This window comes from Saccopteryx bilineata, chromosome 3, assembly GCF_036850765.1.
Source record: "Saccopteryx bilineata isolate mSacBil1 chromosome 3, mSacBil1_pri_phased_curated, whole genome shotgun sequence".
NCBI lineage: Eukaryota > Metazoa > Chordata > Mammalia > Chiroptera > Emballonuridae > Saccopteryx > Saccopteryx bilineata.
In genome coordinates, this window is record NC_089492.1 from 146119378 (window position 1) to 146136993 (window position 17616).

The window sequence follows — 17616 nt, forward strand, 5'->3', positions numbered from 1 at the left end:
TGTTTATTGATTACTACCCTAAGGGGGGGGGCTATAGCAGAGTGAGTGACCCCTTGCTCAAGCCAGTGACCTTGGGCTCAAGCCAGCGACCTTGGGCTTCAAGACAGCAACCTTTGGGCTCCAGCCAGTGACCATGGATTCATGTCTATGATCCCATGCCCAAGCCAATGACCCCGTGCTCAAGCTGGTGAGCCCATGCTCAAGCCGGCGATCTCAGGGTTTCGAACCTGGGTCTTCCGTGTCCCAGTTCAATGCTCTATCCACTGCACCGCCACCTAGGCAGGCTACATTCATTTTTAAATGATGTTAATTATAGACTAATTTTTATATATACATGGGTCTGTTTCTGTATTCTCTTAACTATTTATATATTTCTATTTTGATTCACTCATTGAATTTGCAGACTAATTTGAGGAGAAATGACAGTTTTTATAAGGAGATGGAATTTTTAAAATCTTTTTTTACGCATGTCAGTAAAGTCTTATAATTTTCTTCATATATTTTGTTTATTTCAAGTTTTGTTTTTCCTTAGGTAGTCTTTAGTTTTTCTGATCATAAATGGTTTCTTTTTTCCACTACATACTCTAATTGATTTTGTTATGGAATAAAATAAAATCCTTCAGATTTTTATTGATCTTTTACTGTACCACCTTCTTGACTCTTGTCTTAGTTCTAATAAATTGCCATGGATGCCCTTGAGTGTTAGTCTATTCCATTCACAGGATTGTAATATTAACTTTAAATTTCAAAAGTAACATATGAATACACCTGTCTTCTAAAAATGAATTATAAATAATGCTAAATCACTTTTGACCAATACCCGCAATTGTAGTGCAAACCCTCAGTACCATACTTGATATATATATCAAGTATGTGGTGTTTTTGTATGTGTATTTAAAATAGTACCAAACACAACTTTCTTTTTCATTCACAATGTGTTTTATTAATCTACCCTTATTGGTACCCCTAAATCTATTTCATTTCTTTTCACATGCTCTACCACTTTCCACTATGTATTCTATTCTATTTATTCATTTTATTTATCCACTCCTCAACTGAAGTACATTTAGATTTTTTTCTAAATTTTTACAACAAAGCTGAAATGAACAGCCTTATTAATATTTCCTATTCATGTATGTGGGTGTTTTTCTAGGGTAGATTTCTTATATTCCTAGGTTTCTAGAAAGTCTTAAATTATTTTTTAAAATCATGACCAGGTACTGAACATATACTGCTCACAAACATTAGGGGATCAGGGAATGTGCAGATATTCCAGTACTGTACTTTCAGCCTTTTGAGTAGTGCATTTTCACCAATGAAATAAAAGTTGATTTTGCATCTCATTTGCATAATTGAACACTTTCTTTGACTTGTCGTTTGCTTTTCTGATGTTCTTGTTTAATAAAGACACACGCAGCCCCATGTTCATTGCAGCATTGTTCACAGTGGCCAAGACATGGAAACAACCAAAAAGCCCTTCAATAGATGACTGGATAAAGAAGATGTGGTACATATATACTATGGAATACTACTCAGTCACAAGAAATGATGACAGTGGATCATTTACAACAAAATGGATGGATCTTGATAACATTCTATGGAGTGAAATAAGTAAATCAGAAAAAACTAAGAACTGCATGATTCCATACTTAGGTGGGACATAAAAACAAGACTAAGAGACATGGACAAGAGTGTGGTAGTTGCGGGGGGCGGGGAGAGGGAGCGAGAGAGGGGAGGGGTGGGGCACAAAGAAAACCAGATAGGTGACGGAGGACAATTTGACTTTGGGTGACAGGTATGCAACATAATTGAATGACAAGATAACCTGGAGATGTTTTCTTTAAACATATGTACCTTAATTTATTAATGTCACCCTATTAAAATTAATTAAAAAATAAAATAAAATGCTTTTTTATCATTTCATATTCATTTTGAAATATCCCCTAATTTTTGTGAGCAGTGTATGTGTGCTCTAGTTTTCTAAGTAGTTCAATGTTCAGTGACTGCATGCTCTTTTTAGCCTCTATGAAAATAAACTTACTTTTCTCTTTTAAGCTGCTGTGGTAAACTATAGTAATTTTCTAATCTTGAAGAATCCCTGTATTCATACAATAGCCCTAATTAATCATGGCCATTATTTAAAAATATTCCACTGGACGTAACTTGCTGATATTTTATATGAGAATTTTCTATCATAATTCATAAGAGTGATTGAACTATAGTTGTCCTTTCTTGTATTCTCCTGGTTCAGATTTGGTAACAGAGTTTTGTAAGTTTTATAAAATGCACTGAATCTCTTTATATCTTTTCTAAGTTCTGGTACCATGAATATAAAGTAGAAGTTATATGTTCAGCAAAGTTTGCTAGTTTGTCCTTTCTTCGGCCAGATAGTTCAGTTGGTTAGAACATCCTCCTGAAGTGTTGAGGTTACTGGTTTAATCCCGTCAGGGCACATTCAGGAACAGATTGATGTTTCTCTTTCTCTCCTTTCCTCTCTCACTTACTGTATTTCCCCATGTACAAGACGTATGCTTTTTCAAAAAATATGGGGTCTAAAAACTGGGTGTGTCTTATATAGTGGCTGCAGATTTTTTAAACATGCATGTCCTGCAAGTTTTGACAGCAATGAGTTGTATGAATTTTATGATGAATTTTGTGTCACACATTTTTTTCAAATTTCGAACCCCAAAATTAAGGTGTGTCTTATAAATGGGAAAAAACCATGAATCAATTTAAAAAAATTTGTCCCTAGCAACTGTTTTTCAAAATAATGGTTATTATGTAATCTAAGTCTTCCATATGTTCACTTATTTTAAAATCTATTTGAGGTGCCTAATTCTGTAATAGATATATTTATATTTCCTATTCTGACCACAAATTGTCAAAATTTTCTCATAGTTCTAATAGTTTAGTCTTAGGTTAGGCCAGTAGTCAGCAGACTCATTAGTCAACAGAGCCAAATATCAATAGTACAACGATTGAAATTTTCTTTGAGAGCCAATTTTTTAAAACTTAAACTATATAGGTAGGTACATTCCTTATCGAGGTAGCGCTCTCACAGGGTATTTTGTGGAAGAGCCACACTCAAGGGGCCAAAGAGTTGTATGTGGCTCGCCAGCTGTGGTTTGCCGACCACTAGGCTAGGCTATGTTTTCATAGTCATAACAGTACAAATATTTATATTATCTTCATGGACACTTTTTTTTTTTTCCTTTGCAACAGAGACAGTGAGAGAGAGAGAGGGACAAATAAAGACAGACAGGAAGGGAGAAAGACGAGAAGCATTAATTCTTCATTGCTGCTCCCTAGCCTTTCATTGATTGCTTTCTCATATTTGCCTTGACTGGGGGAGGGGGGCTACAGCAGGGCGAGTAGAGACCCTTGCTCAAGCCAACGATCTTGGGCTCAAGTCATGTGTTCTGGCTTCAAGCCATCGACCACGGGGTCATGTCTATGATCCCGCACTCAAGCCAGTGACCTCATGTACAAGCCAATGAGCCTGCACTCAAGCCAGCAACTCCGGGGTCTCGAACCTGGGTCCTCTGGGTCCCAGTTTGATGCTCCAACCACTGCACTACCGCCAGGTCAGGCTGGACATTATCCTTTATCAACAAAAAGTCCTTTTCTCTTTTGATGCTTTTGCTTTTAATTATGTTAGTATTGCAGTATTGCTTTCCCTCCATTACCCTCTGATTAGGGTAACTTTCAATTCAACATTTTTGAGTTTTCTGTGCTATTGTTGAAGTTTGCTTGCAGTTAATTTGTAGCTGGATTTTGTTTTTAATCCATTGTGTCTTTTTAATTTATGAGTAAAATTAACTAATTTATATTTATTGTAAATAGTGTTTGAACTTACTCCCTAATTTTATTTTTTCTATTTACCATACTTCTGTCTATTTTTCCTTTTTCCATGTTTTACCTTTGTTGGACTGAATAGGTTATCTTTGCTCTATTTCCCCCTTTTGAATGGTCTACAAATTATAAGTCCAATTTAGTTCTTCAGTGTTTAGTCTTCATTAAAAAATTAATGTCAACTCTTCAGAACATACATGTTTGAAAGCAATATCTGAATTAACTTGCATCTATAATCCCTCAAATACATGTCTAAAGTTTTCTGGATTCTCAGTTTTCACAGTTGTAGAATTTGGAGCTAAATTCTTCACTCATTAGCTGAAAAATTAAATAAGATGTCAAGTATCATCCTTTATAAAAGAAGAGGTCTTCAATTCCTTCATTCCATTTCTTCTTCATACAACCCAGAAACTTCAGGTCCAAATCACACAATCACCTTTTACCTTCTTTGTCCTTCAACGTCCCAACCTTTTCATATCTCTCGCATCATTATGGCCTTCCTCGAGTCTTTCAATTTGTCGCAGAATATCTTCTCATCTTTTCTTTACATTAAAAAAAAAAATTCTATTTTGCAATGTACTGAATGGCTTCCTTTGCTCCAGATTTAATGAATGTCATTTCCCAGTGACTCCAAGCCTTTCTTCATTTTCCTTTCAAAATGGCGGGCTTTAGACTTTCCATGATCAGCTGCACCACGTGCGCCTGCGCCTCCCGCGGCCATTTCACCCAGCAGCCCAAGCTAGACTCTGCTCCGCGAAGCGCCTGCGCACGCACGAGCTTCCCAAGTACTGTCGCTCCACCCTCTAGTTGAGTACGCCTGAAACCGCACGTTCCCATCTCTTTCCTCCCCCTCGGACTCTGCACCCCTTTCCTGTGATTCTTCCGCCAAGCAGAAAGCTTATCTTTGGTCGAGAGCTTGTGCACTTGGGGAGCAAATCCAATGGTCGCTTACAGCCCTGGGGTCCGCCGTTCAGTCTTATCAGTGCACCACAGCAATTTTCTTCAGGGCCCTTAAAGTTGATAACCGATTTCGCTGGACTTTTTTGCGTTCCGTGAGTCAACAAATGAGAAGAATGGCTGTGGCGGAGGGATCTTTCGCTTACGTTGTGTGGTAGTTTAACCTAATGGGGGTCGTTGGGGAGTCGGAAGGGGGAGGGCAGAGGGAGGAGGCAGCCAAGGAATTGTTTTTTCCTTTCGCCCCGCCCTGGCCAGACCGACCAATAGCAAGGGGTTATGTCTCCACGAGTCTCTCTCTTCTCCCAGGTCTGAGCCAATGAGCGGCGTAAGCGGCTCCGAGGGGGCGGGCCAGGGAGGCAGTGCGTGTCTTGTGAGAGCTCTTGAACCAAGTCAGAACCTGAGTCGGCTGGGTGGTTGGAGACAGCGGTCGCTGCGGGTGACTCAGGGAGGCGGGGTAAAAGCGCCGCGGCCTCGGTTGCGGGGAGAGGAAGAAAGGTGAAGAAGCCGAGCCCGCGTCCCCGACGCCCCTGCGCCTCAGGCTGGGGCGAGGGGCGTCTGGAGATCGGGGTCCGGGAAACGAGGTGTCGGGGCGGGGCAAGTGCGAAACTGTGGGGGACTCGGCCCCCTGGACAGACTCTGCATCGGGGCCTTTTCCTTTCTGGGGTGAGGGGCGAACACTTTAAAATCCACTTAAGTCGCAGATAATTCTCCCCTTACTCTCTCTGTGTTTAGGTTAAAGGGTTTGGAAAAGCGAAACTTGGGAGAGCGAGGGTCACGCGGCGCTTGGGCCCGTGTTTGCTGTGGGGGAGGGATCGGGGGGCGGAGAGGGTGCGGTTGGAGAGATCGGGTGAAGTGTCCTCCCTTGGTCCCCGCCGCGGTCTGGGGTCTCATCCTCCCCTCCCTCTGCCCCCGCCGCCCCCGCCCATCTCCCACCGGCCCCCTACCACCTGCCGCCCCCATTGCATTTTGTTTTTCTGTTTTTGCAGGGAGGAGCTCTTCCTGCAGGCGTGGAAACTATGGTGCTCACGCTCCGAGAAAGTTGGCCAGTGCTGGTGGGGAAGAGATTCCTCAGCCTGGCCGCCGCCGACCGCAGCGACGGCGGCCACGACGGCTGGGACGTGGAGCGCGTCGCCGAGTGGCCCTGGCTGTCCGGGACCATTCGAGCCGTCTCCCACACCGACGTGACCAAGAAGGATCTGAAGGTAAAAACCGGGCCTCGGTCGTCGGACGTTTAGTGGTTACCTTGGTCCCGAGACAGCTAGCACCCTCTTCTCCTTTTGTGAGAAGGGCGATCAGAAAGTTGGCATCTGATCTAAAGGTGCAGAAAACTAGACCTTAAAAGTTTTTGAAATGGTTGTGTAGAGCCGAGGTATATTTGGCCTAGAGCTGCTTGTGTCTAAAAATGGGCTTTAGGATTGTTTAGACATGCTTCGGTCTTGCCGGCGCTGTGCCCCATTAGGACTGTATGATTATTTCTCTGGAGGGGGAGTGTTGTTATTAACGTTAAGTTGGGCTGCTGGGTGACGTTTGGATTTATTAAGAGTTTAGGGCTGGTGTTTGGAAGTGTTTTCAGGTGTCTGTTTGTTTCTTCTTCTTAATTTCTTAACCCAACTTTATAAACTTTTAGTCCTGTTAGAAATGAAGTGTGCGTGTAGGGGAGGAGCTTGGTTCTGTTATGCATATTAGGGTGGGTATTTGTCCATATATGGTGCATCAGGGCAGGAGTGGGTTCCTGGTTGTGCATGATTAGTCTGTGGGAGGGTGTAGGGTAGGACCATATATGGAAGAATGGGGTGGAGTTAGCTGTCCCTTATATGGTATGTTGGAGGAATGGCTTTAAAATATTCCACCTCCGTGTTTAGGGGGTGGGAGAGAAATGAGCGCAAGTGTGGCCAGGGATTTTTAATTGGAACGACACTCAGAACCATTTTCAGTTAGATCTTTTTTAAAAGAGATGAATTCTGATTGTACTCCTTAAAAGTATTGGTGTGAAAGGATTGTCTGGGAACAACCAGTGAGGAAGCTATTGTGCCAACAAAGACTCCGTTGTGCAAAAATAACTGAGAAAAGGTCTCTAACAGACTCTGAAGTGATGATAACATGAAGGAAGCTTGTCAGAACAGAAGAGATTTCTAACCCTGGTAATAGGTGTTTCAGTGTCTTGGTCATCATCTTTGTTTGTTCTTGAAAACTCTGCTCAAATAAGGAAAGCAAGTTTTAGCATCGGCAGCTGAATATGTGTTGATTTCTCAAACAGTTCCTTTGAAATACTTACGAGGTGACCATGCATGCTCAAACCTGTATTGGTCTGCAAAGGATATGGGAAAAGGATGTGTGGTTCTATATTTTTGAAGCTTACATAGTGTGCCTTGTCTTATGTTGAAAAGGAGTAGTGACCATGTGCCAGAAATCATGCTGAGCACTTCACAGCCATGTTTTTATTTTATTCTTACAGCAGTTCTTTGGGGGTGGGGGTACTAGGTACTAATATTGCTCCATTTTACAGACAAAAATCCTGGGGCTGGGGAAGATTAAGTATCTTGCCTAAGGTCACATACCTACGAATTGGCATATCCTGTGTTCTAACCCAGGAAGTTTTGCCTTCTGAGCCCACCCTCTTAATTATCATACTCCCTAATCAAGGACTGTGCCTTTATGGCTTAAAGGACTCTTGTCATACACTGTGAAGTTTGGTTTTTCTCCTCCATTGCACCCCTCCTAGCAAACCAGGTATTGGTGTTACAGAAACAGTGTAGTGTGGAGCAGAGATGATGGTCAACCTATTTCCTTAGGCTAATAAATGGGCTTTATGTGCTAAATTTCAGTTATAGCTGTTGTGGTTCATTTCAACTGCCAAATAAACTTTTCTCTTGTTCATTTGTTTTTACCTGATTTGAATGGAAACAAGATTTGATTTTAACTTTACAGTCTTTAGTTCTTTTGCAGAGACTAGGTGTTCTCTTTCCCAACAGTGATTAAGGTCCTGTTGGGTTAGGAAAGCAAGAGGTCCTTTATGTGTATACTTTTTAATTTCCACATCTCCCTAACCCCCAACCTTCGAGGTGGTGGTAATATCTTCATTTTCAGGATGAGGAAATAGAATTAGGAAAAGGAGTCTTGTTTAGACTTGCATAATGAGTTACTAAGTGATGGAAGGAGGATTTGAGTCTAGGTTTCGTTATGTGTCTTTTGCATTGAACTAAAGTGCCTGACCTGGAGACGATGGGGGATTTTAATTTAAGAACAATTTTTACTTGTATTGGATTTTTGCTTTACTTGCAGACTTTACAACTCAGTCTCACATAGGTATAAATCTTTCTAATCATTACTTATTGCTACCTTCCTTAGTTGAATAGAAGGTGAAGTAATTGGCTTAATTTTAGAGGCATGTTTTATTGATAAAAAATAGAATTTTAAAATGGTAGAACCAAATTGGGCTTGGTGAAATGAAGGCAGGGACTAGGTAACTAAGACAATCCTTAATTACACATGGATTTAGGGATCTTGAGTTTTGGGGAGTGAGGTAGGACTGGGGACTGAGATGAATATGAATGAAAAAAATTCAAGCACCATGCAACATTTTAATATTAGAAGAACAGTCTGATTGGCTTAGTTAGTTGAGGATGATATTGAGGCCAAGGTTTATTAGCATTGTTTTATGTTGAGGGAGACTTTGTAACAACATCACTTACTCAGATACAATATATCGAGACACAGAGAAGTTCAGGTGAAGACATAACATTAAATGCTTATTATGTGGCAAATACTACTTTCTTTCTTCAATCCTCAAAAGTATCTTAGATGAGAAACCACATTTTTTAGTGTTAGAAATTGATTCTTAAAGAAGTTAACTTGCCTGACCTGTGGTAGAGCAGTAAATAAAGCATTGACCTGGAATGCTGAGGTCTCCGGTTTGAAACCCTGGGCTTGCTTGGTCAAGACACATATGGAAGTTGATGCTTCCTGCTCCTTCCCCTTTCTCTCTCTCTCTCTCTCTCTCTCTCTCTCTCTCTCTTTCTTCCCTCTCTAAAATGAATAAATTTTTAAAAATCTTAAAAAAAAAGAAGTTAACTTGCCTAAGTTTGCCTCTAGACCTTAAACACTAGGTTTTAATATTCAGGTAGAGTGAAGTTAGAACACTTTATTTTATTGGCCTCTATATCCTTAGCACCTAGAACACTGTTTGGCCTGTAGTGTTTGTCAAAATATTTGAATGAAAAAATGAAGGAATTGTATAATTATTGTCTATGCATGGAAAAGCAGTTTAGAGGAATAATTTAATGATGGAGCAGGGGCATTCTCTTTATCAGAAATAGCAAAATGGGTAGTGAATCATAATTAATAGCCTCTTTTTGAGCTTTGGAGTCAGACAGCATAAATAACATTTTTGTAGTAGAGCAGGGGTTCCCAAACTTTTTACACAGGGGGCCAGTTCACTATCTCTCAGACCGTTGGAGGGCCGGACTATAAAAAAAATTATGAACAAATTCCTATGCACACTGCACATATCTTATTTTAAAGTAAAAAAACAAAACGGGAACAAATACAATATTTAAAATAAAGAACAAGTAAATTTAAATCAACAAACTGACCAGTATTTCAATGGGAACTATGCTCCTCTCACTGACCACCAATGAAAGAGGTACCCTTCCAGAAGTGTGGGGGGAGGGGGGCGGATAAATGGCCTCAGGGGTGGGCCGTAGTTTTGGGACCCCTGTAGTAGGGCAAGGGATTAGGGAGAAAGAACACATTTTGAAATGAGAACTAGTTACATTTGTCAGCTTGCAGGAGCTTGATCAAGTTACTTTAGTTCCCCCTGGATTTAAATTCTTATTGGTATGTCATTTTATAGAAATTTCTGCAGAAGAGCTTTTTGGGGGTAGGGGTGGTATCCTAGAGAATGTCAAACCTCAGACAAAAAAAAGGAAACATAGGTGATGTTAATAGGAAACTTGAAAGGATATGTAAGAAAGCTCACAACCTGTTGGTTTTAATTATATTTTGTCATATTTTTTCAAACCAAACTTAAATGTAATTTTTGACCAGTGCAACCTAATACTCCAAAGTCATAAACTAAATTATTTTTAAGAAGCTAAACTGAATTTTCATATCACTCAAAAATTGGAGTATAAAAAAGAGATCCTGTTTAAATTTTGGTTTAGGGCTGATTGTATGTTTTATAGATAGCAATCTGGTAAGAATTGTGGTGTTGCTGAAGTTTTGTGAAACCCTTTAAGATGTTAATTCTTTGCTTTTTTTGCTGAATAGATGTTAGGTCAGGGGTCAGGAACCTATGGCTCGCAAGCCAGATGTGGCTCTTTTGATGGCTGCATCTGGCTCACAGACAAATCTTTAATAAAAAAATAATGTTAAAAATATAAAACATTCTCATGCATTACAATCCATTCATTTCCTACTGCTCATGTTCATGGTTGCGGGTGGCTGAAGCCAATCACAGCTGTCCTCTGGGACAACACCAAATTTTTATTGGATAATGCTTAATGTACACGGGGTGTTGTATGGCTCTCATGGAATTACATTTTAAAACATGTGGCGTTCATGGCTCTTTCAGCCAAAAAGGTTCCCGACCCCTGTGTTAGGTAATCATATTGATGATCCTCTCTCCCTCATTCCTAACTGAAGGAGTTAAACCCTGACAACTTAGCATTTGAATTACCACAGAGGTCTTAAAACTACCTAGTCTCTTTGCCAGATAGTTTATATACATTGTCTTTAAAATTTACCTAATAATTCAGTGAGGGTGGGTGTTAGTATTTGTATTTTGAAGCTAGCAAAACATGAGTCAGAGAAATTAGATTTAAACAAGAGTTCTTAACCTGGGGTGTAGTTTAATTGGTTTCCTTTGTAATTCTATGTATTTTATTTCATACATATATCTGAATTCGTTCTAAGAAAACTTCAGCATAGCTGGAAGTCAAACCCAGATTTCTCTAATTCTGAAATTTGTATATACTCACTCTTTTTACACCACTCTGATGGGAATACTGTCATCCAAAGCTAGCTTGGGTTTGAAGTTGGTTGATGTGTGTGATGTAGGGCAGAAGAGATGACTGAGGACCTGTAGCTCTGGAAATAGAAGCAAAGGAGGATGGACAGTTTCAGTCTTTGAACACTTCTGTGAAGGACCATTTGGCTGGTTATACAGTAGTGATGGATAGAATACATATAGCACCAAAGAGAGAGTACGTGAAGTCTTATTACATAGTAGGTGTTCACATATTTGCACTTATTCTCTAATAACTGTAAGGTTAAAAACCTGCCATACCAAAAAGATATGCAGCTTCTTGGGGGAAGTTGCTTGGGAATTTAGTGATGTACATTTTGTTATTGTGGGGGGAAGGTAGTGTAAAAGCCTAATTCAGAGAGAAATTCATTCAACAAGTATTTGAGTACTGACTTAGGACTGGATACCAGTGAAACACAGTGGTGAGTAAAAGCAGACACTAGCTTTGACCAATTAGGATTTATAATATGTCAATCAGGTAACCACAAGTAAATAATTCAAACTGTGGCTAAGTGATGGTAAGGAAAAGCACAGGGTTTGAGTACAGTTAGCAAGGGGACCTCTTTGGGGAGAATGAGGGACTCCTTGGTGAGGGAAGACTTCTTTGGGGAAAGGATTTTTGAATTTGGTTCTGACAGATAATGGAAGTTAACTAAACTTTTTTTCCATCAAAAGTTGAAAAGGGAGATATTGTCTGTGAAAGTATGAGCAGTATTGATAGCTTTATTAACTAATTCTTTGAAACTAAAAATGAGAAGCTTCTAGTTAAGAGGATTTTAAATCAAATAGAAATAGTGATAATTACATCAAATATTGAGGAAGTTTATTGTATATTTAAAATACAAAAAAGGTGTTTTTTTTTAAGGTTTAGAACAAATTAATAGGTAGCGTGTTCATAATGGGTTAAGCAAGCTAGGGTGTTTTGGAACATTATATGACCTTTAAGGTTTTGTAAATGAATTCTCTTCTGGGGCAGTGACCCACTTTGAACCGAATTCTTTTTTTATGTCTTAAAATATTTATATAAATTGTGAGGATTTTAGCTTTAGAGTTAAAATGTATTTTGCATTTTAAAAGCAGAAAACTTGACAATTACTTGGAAAATATTTCAAAGGTAGTTTAATTTTCATATAAGAAGCTAGAGTTAGTTTTGGAAAACTCTGGGGTTATTTATCCAATTACTTGTTTTTCTATTTAGCAAAATAGTCCTAGATTCTGAGATAAATTTCCCAGGTTATTCCATTAAAAGGGATTTCTGAGGATGTGCCATTTATGTGGCCTCGTCCTGAACTAAGGGAATTCAAAAGCAAATGATGGATTGTGGTCATGGGGAGTCATCTTAAGCCCACCACACACAGTGTCAACATAAATTTACAATGCCATGCAGTTAGTATTTCTTTTAAACTATGTCTTTCAGTTCCCTAAACTCCACTGTCTAACATATCTAAACACCTACATGGATGTTCTGTGCTTGGTGGGCTTCTGAGAGGTGACTTTGGGGGTAAAGTCTAACCCTCAAAGTCCTTGACTTCTGCTTCCCAGAGTGGTTTGGGAGCAAAAGCTTGATCCATGTCTGTTTAGTTTATTGTGTGAGGAGAAGTAAGGGAGCAGGAAAAGGGAATAGCATATTCAGATATTTCAGTAGAATAATAAGGGTATAATTTAACTTGGGTATTTTTTTCTGGTTATTTTTGTTAATTAAAACTACTTTTTCCCATTCTGTTTGTCTAGGTGTGTGTGGAGTTTGATGGAGAATCTTGGAGGAAGAGACGATGGATAGAAGTCTATGGCCTTCTAACGAGAGCATTTTTAGTAGAGCATAACTTGGTTTTGGCCGAACGAAAGTGTCCTGAAATTTCTGAAGGAATTGTACAGTGGCCTGCAATAGTGAGTAAAAACTCGAGCTTGTCGAACTCAGTGAGAAGAGAGTATTTTATCCATGTCAGTGTAGATGAGTCAGAAGGGCACCCTGGATCTGCTTCAGCCCTGCTAGGAGATTCTGGACCCTTACCTTCTTGGGCAGTGGTTCTCAACCTTTCTAATGCCGTGACCCTGCAATACAGTTCCTCATGTTGCGGTGACCCCAAACCAAAAAATAATATTGGTGGCTACTTCATAACTGTAATTTTGCTACAGTTATGATTCGGAATGTAAATACCTGATGTATTCTCATTGCTACAAATCAAACATAATTTAAACATAGTGATTAATCACAAAAACAATATTTAATTATATATTGAGAAATATTTATTACTAATGGACCTCCTTACCTAGTGTACACTGCAGTTTCTGCACAGCATGGTATCTTTCAGGGCTCTTTCACACTATAAAGCAGCGGTTTCTGCGGTGGAATCCACATCTCATTTACTTCAATGGGAGACCCATGGATTCCACAGGAGATCCCCTGTACGGTAGAAATGCAGTTCCGACACATTTCTTCCTCTCCTATTCAAGTCAATGGGAGGCCGCAGCAGGTTCCACTCAAATATAGAGCATGTTGCTTAATTTTTTCCACGCTAGAACTTTTCCTAGAGCAGAAAAATTCCAAAGGTGGAATCCGCCACCCCCAATAGACTTCTATAGGAGGCAGATCTTTTACACTGCAGAATCCGAATCCGCACAGCAGATTCCTCAGTGTGAGGCCTCTTGCAGTCTATTGGGAGTGGCAGATTCCACCTTTGGAATTTTTCTGCTCTAGGAAAAGTTCTAGCGTGGAAAAAATTAAGCAACATGCTCTATATTTGAGCGGAACCTGCTGCGGCCTCCCACTGACTTGAATAGGAGAGGAAGAAATGTGTCGGAAACTGTCATTTCTTTGCCTCTTATTGAAATCAAAAGGAGGCTGTGGAGGATTGTGTGGTAACCTGAGATTCGAGATTCTTGGGAGCTCTCTTCCACAAAATCCGCCGCACTCCCAATGAAATCAATAGGAGGCAGATTCAATGCCGGAAAGCAGTTTCCTCATTCAGAATTATGGGAAAATAGTGGGAGACAATTATACATTGGGAACAGTGTGAACTACATCTTATAGTGGTCTCTTATAGTATAAGACCGATGTAGTTCACACTGTGTAAATGTATGGTGCTTTGTGTATAAGAATATATGGTGCTTTTTGTATAAGAATGTGTACAGAATATATCTAAAACTCTAGATTTCTAATTTCTCTTGAAAAAACTACGATATGGCAGAACTGGAGCCCTTTGGCAATTCTTCATCACAACAATTAGCTAGAACTAAATAATAGCTGTTGCCTGGCCCTGGAAGTGTTTCCGGTCTTGGTCTCCTGTTCTCTAAGTTTCCCTCTGGCTCATAACATTGTGTGACTCTTGAGATACTGACAGTGGGATATAATTGTGCCATTTCTACATTGTTCAGAGTTTAAGAGACATGAGCTGGAGCCTGAAGGCAAAAGGGCCAGATTTAAATAGTTGGGAAAGCTGGGAGGGTGGTTGAAAGGCTGACTAGATTGTGAAAGGCCTTGTATGCTGTGCTAGCTAACTTAAGATTTTACCCATGGGTGGGTGAGAAGAGTTTCTACAGGTTTTCGAGAGATGTAAGATTTTGGTTAAAGTTGTCTTTTGCTCTTTATATTTTTTCTCCCATCTATTAAGAATTCACTAAAAATATGGTCCAGCTTCTCTAGGAAAATACACATACACATAAATTTTTGCATGAATTTTGGGGAAGCCATGCAACTCTGGGCTCAGACATACATGGTAATGACTCCCAAATGTGTATCTGGTTTAAATTATTAATTGTATAAAAATTATGTGATCTTACTGTGGTTGCATAAATAGTTGTTAATGATATACTTGCTGTGAATAGAAAACTTAGTAGCTTTATCTCTTCCTGTGTGTGTGGAATATTACCAGTTCCTATTTTCAGAATTATGCTGACAGCAGTTATGATGCCAAAATCCTTTCTTTTGTTTTGTTTCAGGTATACAAATCTCTGTTGGACAAAGCTGGTTTGGGATCCATAACTTCCATTCGTTTTCTAGGAGATCAGCAAAGAATATTTATTTCTAAAGACCTTCTGAAGCCTATACAGGTATAACACAGAAACAATATTAAATCCTGAAAATAGGGAAAATCCTCCTTGATATGAAAACTAAAATAATTCAGGTATCTAACAGAAAAGAAGCCATCCTGTCAACAGTTAGTTGTTAGACATTATTCCTTAGTGTTAGTCTTTTGGTTGGTGTCCTCCTATGAAGTCGGAAGAACAAAGGTACTATAATTATTGATATGTTTGTATGGCAACACCTGGGTGGTACGAAAATAACTTTTAAAAGGTGATTGACTATTCATCTCTACGTATACATATATATATCTATAGATATATATACACACATATACGTCAGTCCTCATTAGTTGTGGATTTTATATTTGCAGATTTGCCTACTTGCTAAATTGGTAACCCCCAAATCAATATTTTGGTGCTTTCACAGACATGTACAAGTGTCATATAATTTGAGCTGTCCGACACATGTTCCCAGCTGCAGTCAAATAAGAGGACATTCTGCCTTCTTGTTTCATCTCTCATAGTGTAAAATTAATTTTTGAGACCTGCTTAGGGCTGAATTTTAGGGCTTTTTTGTTGATAATTTCATTGTTTAAAATGGCCCTCAAAAGTAGTGCTAAAGTGTTATCTAGTGTTCCTAAGTACAAGAAGGCTGTGATTTGTCTTGGGGAGAAAACACATGTTAATCTGTTGGTCGTGGTTTCAAGGTTAATAATGTAGTAATATATACTTACTTAATGATGTGTATTTCAACAAAATCACACAGAAAACAAAGTTACATATTGATTGGTTCATGAAAATGTTGTCAGGGGAGGCTTGAAGGAACCTAACTCAATCTTTCCCTTAGGAGCAGTGGTTTAATATTCACTAATTCATTGTTTGTGGTGACTTAATAGAATGTAACTACCATGAATAATGAGAACCACGTGTGAGTGTGTGTATATTCTTTCCAGTTATCTTATAAAACTCCCACCATTTTCTACACAACATTTAGGTTCGTGGGTATTGTTCATATGTGATTATTTTCTTTATTATGAGAATGTTGAGATGGAAGGGGAAGAACACACAGATTAATTTATCTCCACAAACCACTACCTTGGGAATAATGTTAATCTTATAGTAACATTCATCTTTTAGTTGTCATTTATAAAGCTTTAGTAATCTCCTTTACCTGCATCTATTCTCTGACCTATAGAACAATTAAACCTGTTTATTTGCTTGAGGGCAAATGTTTCTAGTGTTGACCCTTATTGGAAAACCCAGAGCACTGGCTATTTTTCTCTACTCAAGTCTCACTTTTATTTTCATGTCCTGGAAGTGAGTGAAAACAAAGTTCATACTTATTTTATAGTATTTAAGTAATTGGAACAGAGAAAGATGCTTTTACTTAATTTCAGATGCAAGTTGCCTTTATTTGTCAGATAAGACATCTTAATATTTTTCCTGCCTTTAAAGAAGGAATAACCTGCTCTTAAGGCTCTTAAGGACCAAGGAATATATAGCAGGGGCTGAGGCTATCTTGCTTTACTGAGTGATAAGAGTAGTTTTTACTTCTTAGCATCATTTTCTGCTAGACAGTTCTGTTTTACATCTTCCATGTGTTCAAGCTTTTCCATTAAAGTAGGACTCATAATTTGGTTTATTGAAATTGATAAAGAAAACTCTTGATCAGTAACTTTATTCTCAGGGAGATGCACTGTGGCCTATCAGTGTGAATATTATTAATATACTATTAATTTAAGGAGACTATTATGTACGCTCTTGACTTTGATGATAATAGTGGTTAAAGTTTAGTGCCTCTGGGCATTCCCTTGTTGGTATGAATGATCACATCAGGCTTTTACTGTATGAAACTCTGTGGGGGATGTGATTACCGGGAGGATGCTTGCCCTAAAAAATGAACAAAGAACCTGAAAATCATTTGCCATAGGCAACAGTTAGAATGAAAACTTAAGGTCTGCCTTTTGGACTTAATTTGACTCAGTTATCTGTAGTTAAGGAAAAAGACAAAGTATCCAGGTCAACTCACTGGCACTTTTTTTTTTTTTTTTGTATTTTTCTGAAGCTGGAAACAGGGAGAGACAGACTCCCGCATGTGCCCACCGGGATCCACCCGGCACGCCCACCAGTGGCGATGCTCTGCCCACCAGGGGGTGATGCTCTGCCCCTCCGGAGCTTCGCTCTGTTGCCACCAGAGCCACTCTAGCGCCTGGGGCAGAGGCCAAGGAGCCATCCCCAGCGCCCGGGCCATCCTTGCTCCAATGGAGCCTTGGCTGCGGGAGGGGAAGAGAGAGACAGAGAGAAAGGAGAGGGGGAGGGGTGGAGAAGCAAATGGGCGCTTCTCCTGTGTGCCCTGCCCAGGAATCGAACCCAGGACTTGTGCACGCCAGGCTGACGCTCTACCACTGAGCCAACCGGCCAGGGCCTCACTGGCACTTTTGATGAACCCTAAAATTCTCCTAGGCAGAGTAGAATTATTTTACCTTAGTTAAGAGCCCTTTCTGGCTCTCCCCATTGTGCTGTTTTATGTTGTAATAGGAGGGTCACATTTAGAATTTTTGAAATTGCAGTAGGATGAGGGGAAAAACCCCACACATGGCCCATTCTGATAATTAATGTTGAGCTCTTTGAAGACTGTAGGTTGTCTAATGTTACTTGCATTTTCTTAGAATGACCTCTAAAATATTAGTTATTCTTTCTAATGGGAGAGATGGATAAATTATTTTTGGCCACTGTGGCAGAAAAGCATGAATGCCTAG

General features: G+C 39.5%; 1 protein-coding gene across 3 annotated transcripts in view; it reads left to right on the plus strand.

Moving 5' to 3' along the window:
* The first annotated feature begins 5179 nt into the window (after positions 1–5179).
* Positions 5180–17616, plus strand: part of KDM3A (lysine demethylase 3A) — a 64842-nt gene continuing 52405 nt past the window's right edge. For 2 of the 3 annotated variants that reach the window (XM_066267644.1, XM_066267642.1), the window contains exons 1-4: positions 5180–5304; positions 5796–6011; positions 12566–12721; positions 14774–14884. In XM_066267644.1, the coding sequence (XP_066123741.1) occupies positions 5826–6011; positions 12566–12721; positions 14774–14884 (453 nt within the window). In that variant the 5' untranslated portion in view covers positions 5180–5304; positions 5796–5825. The other variant, XM_066267643.1, reaches the window with a different exon arrangement.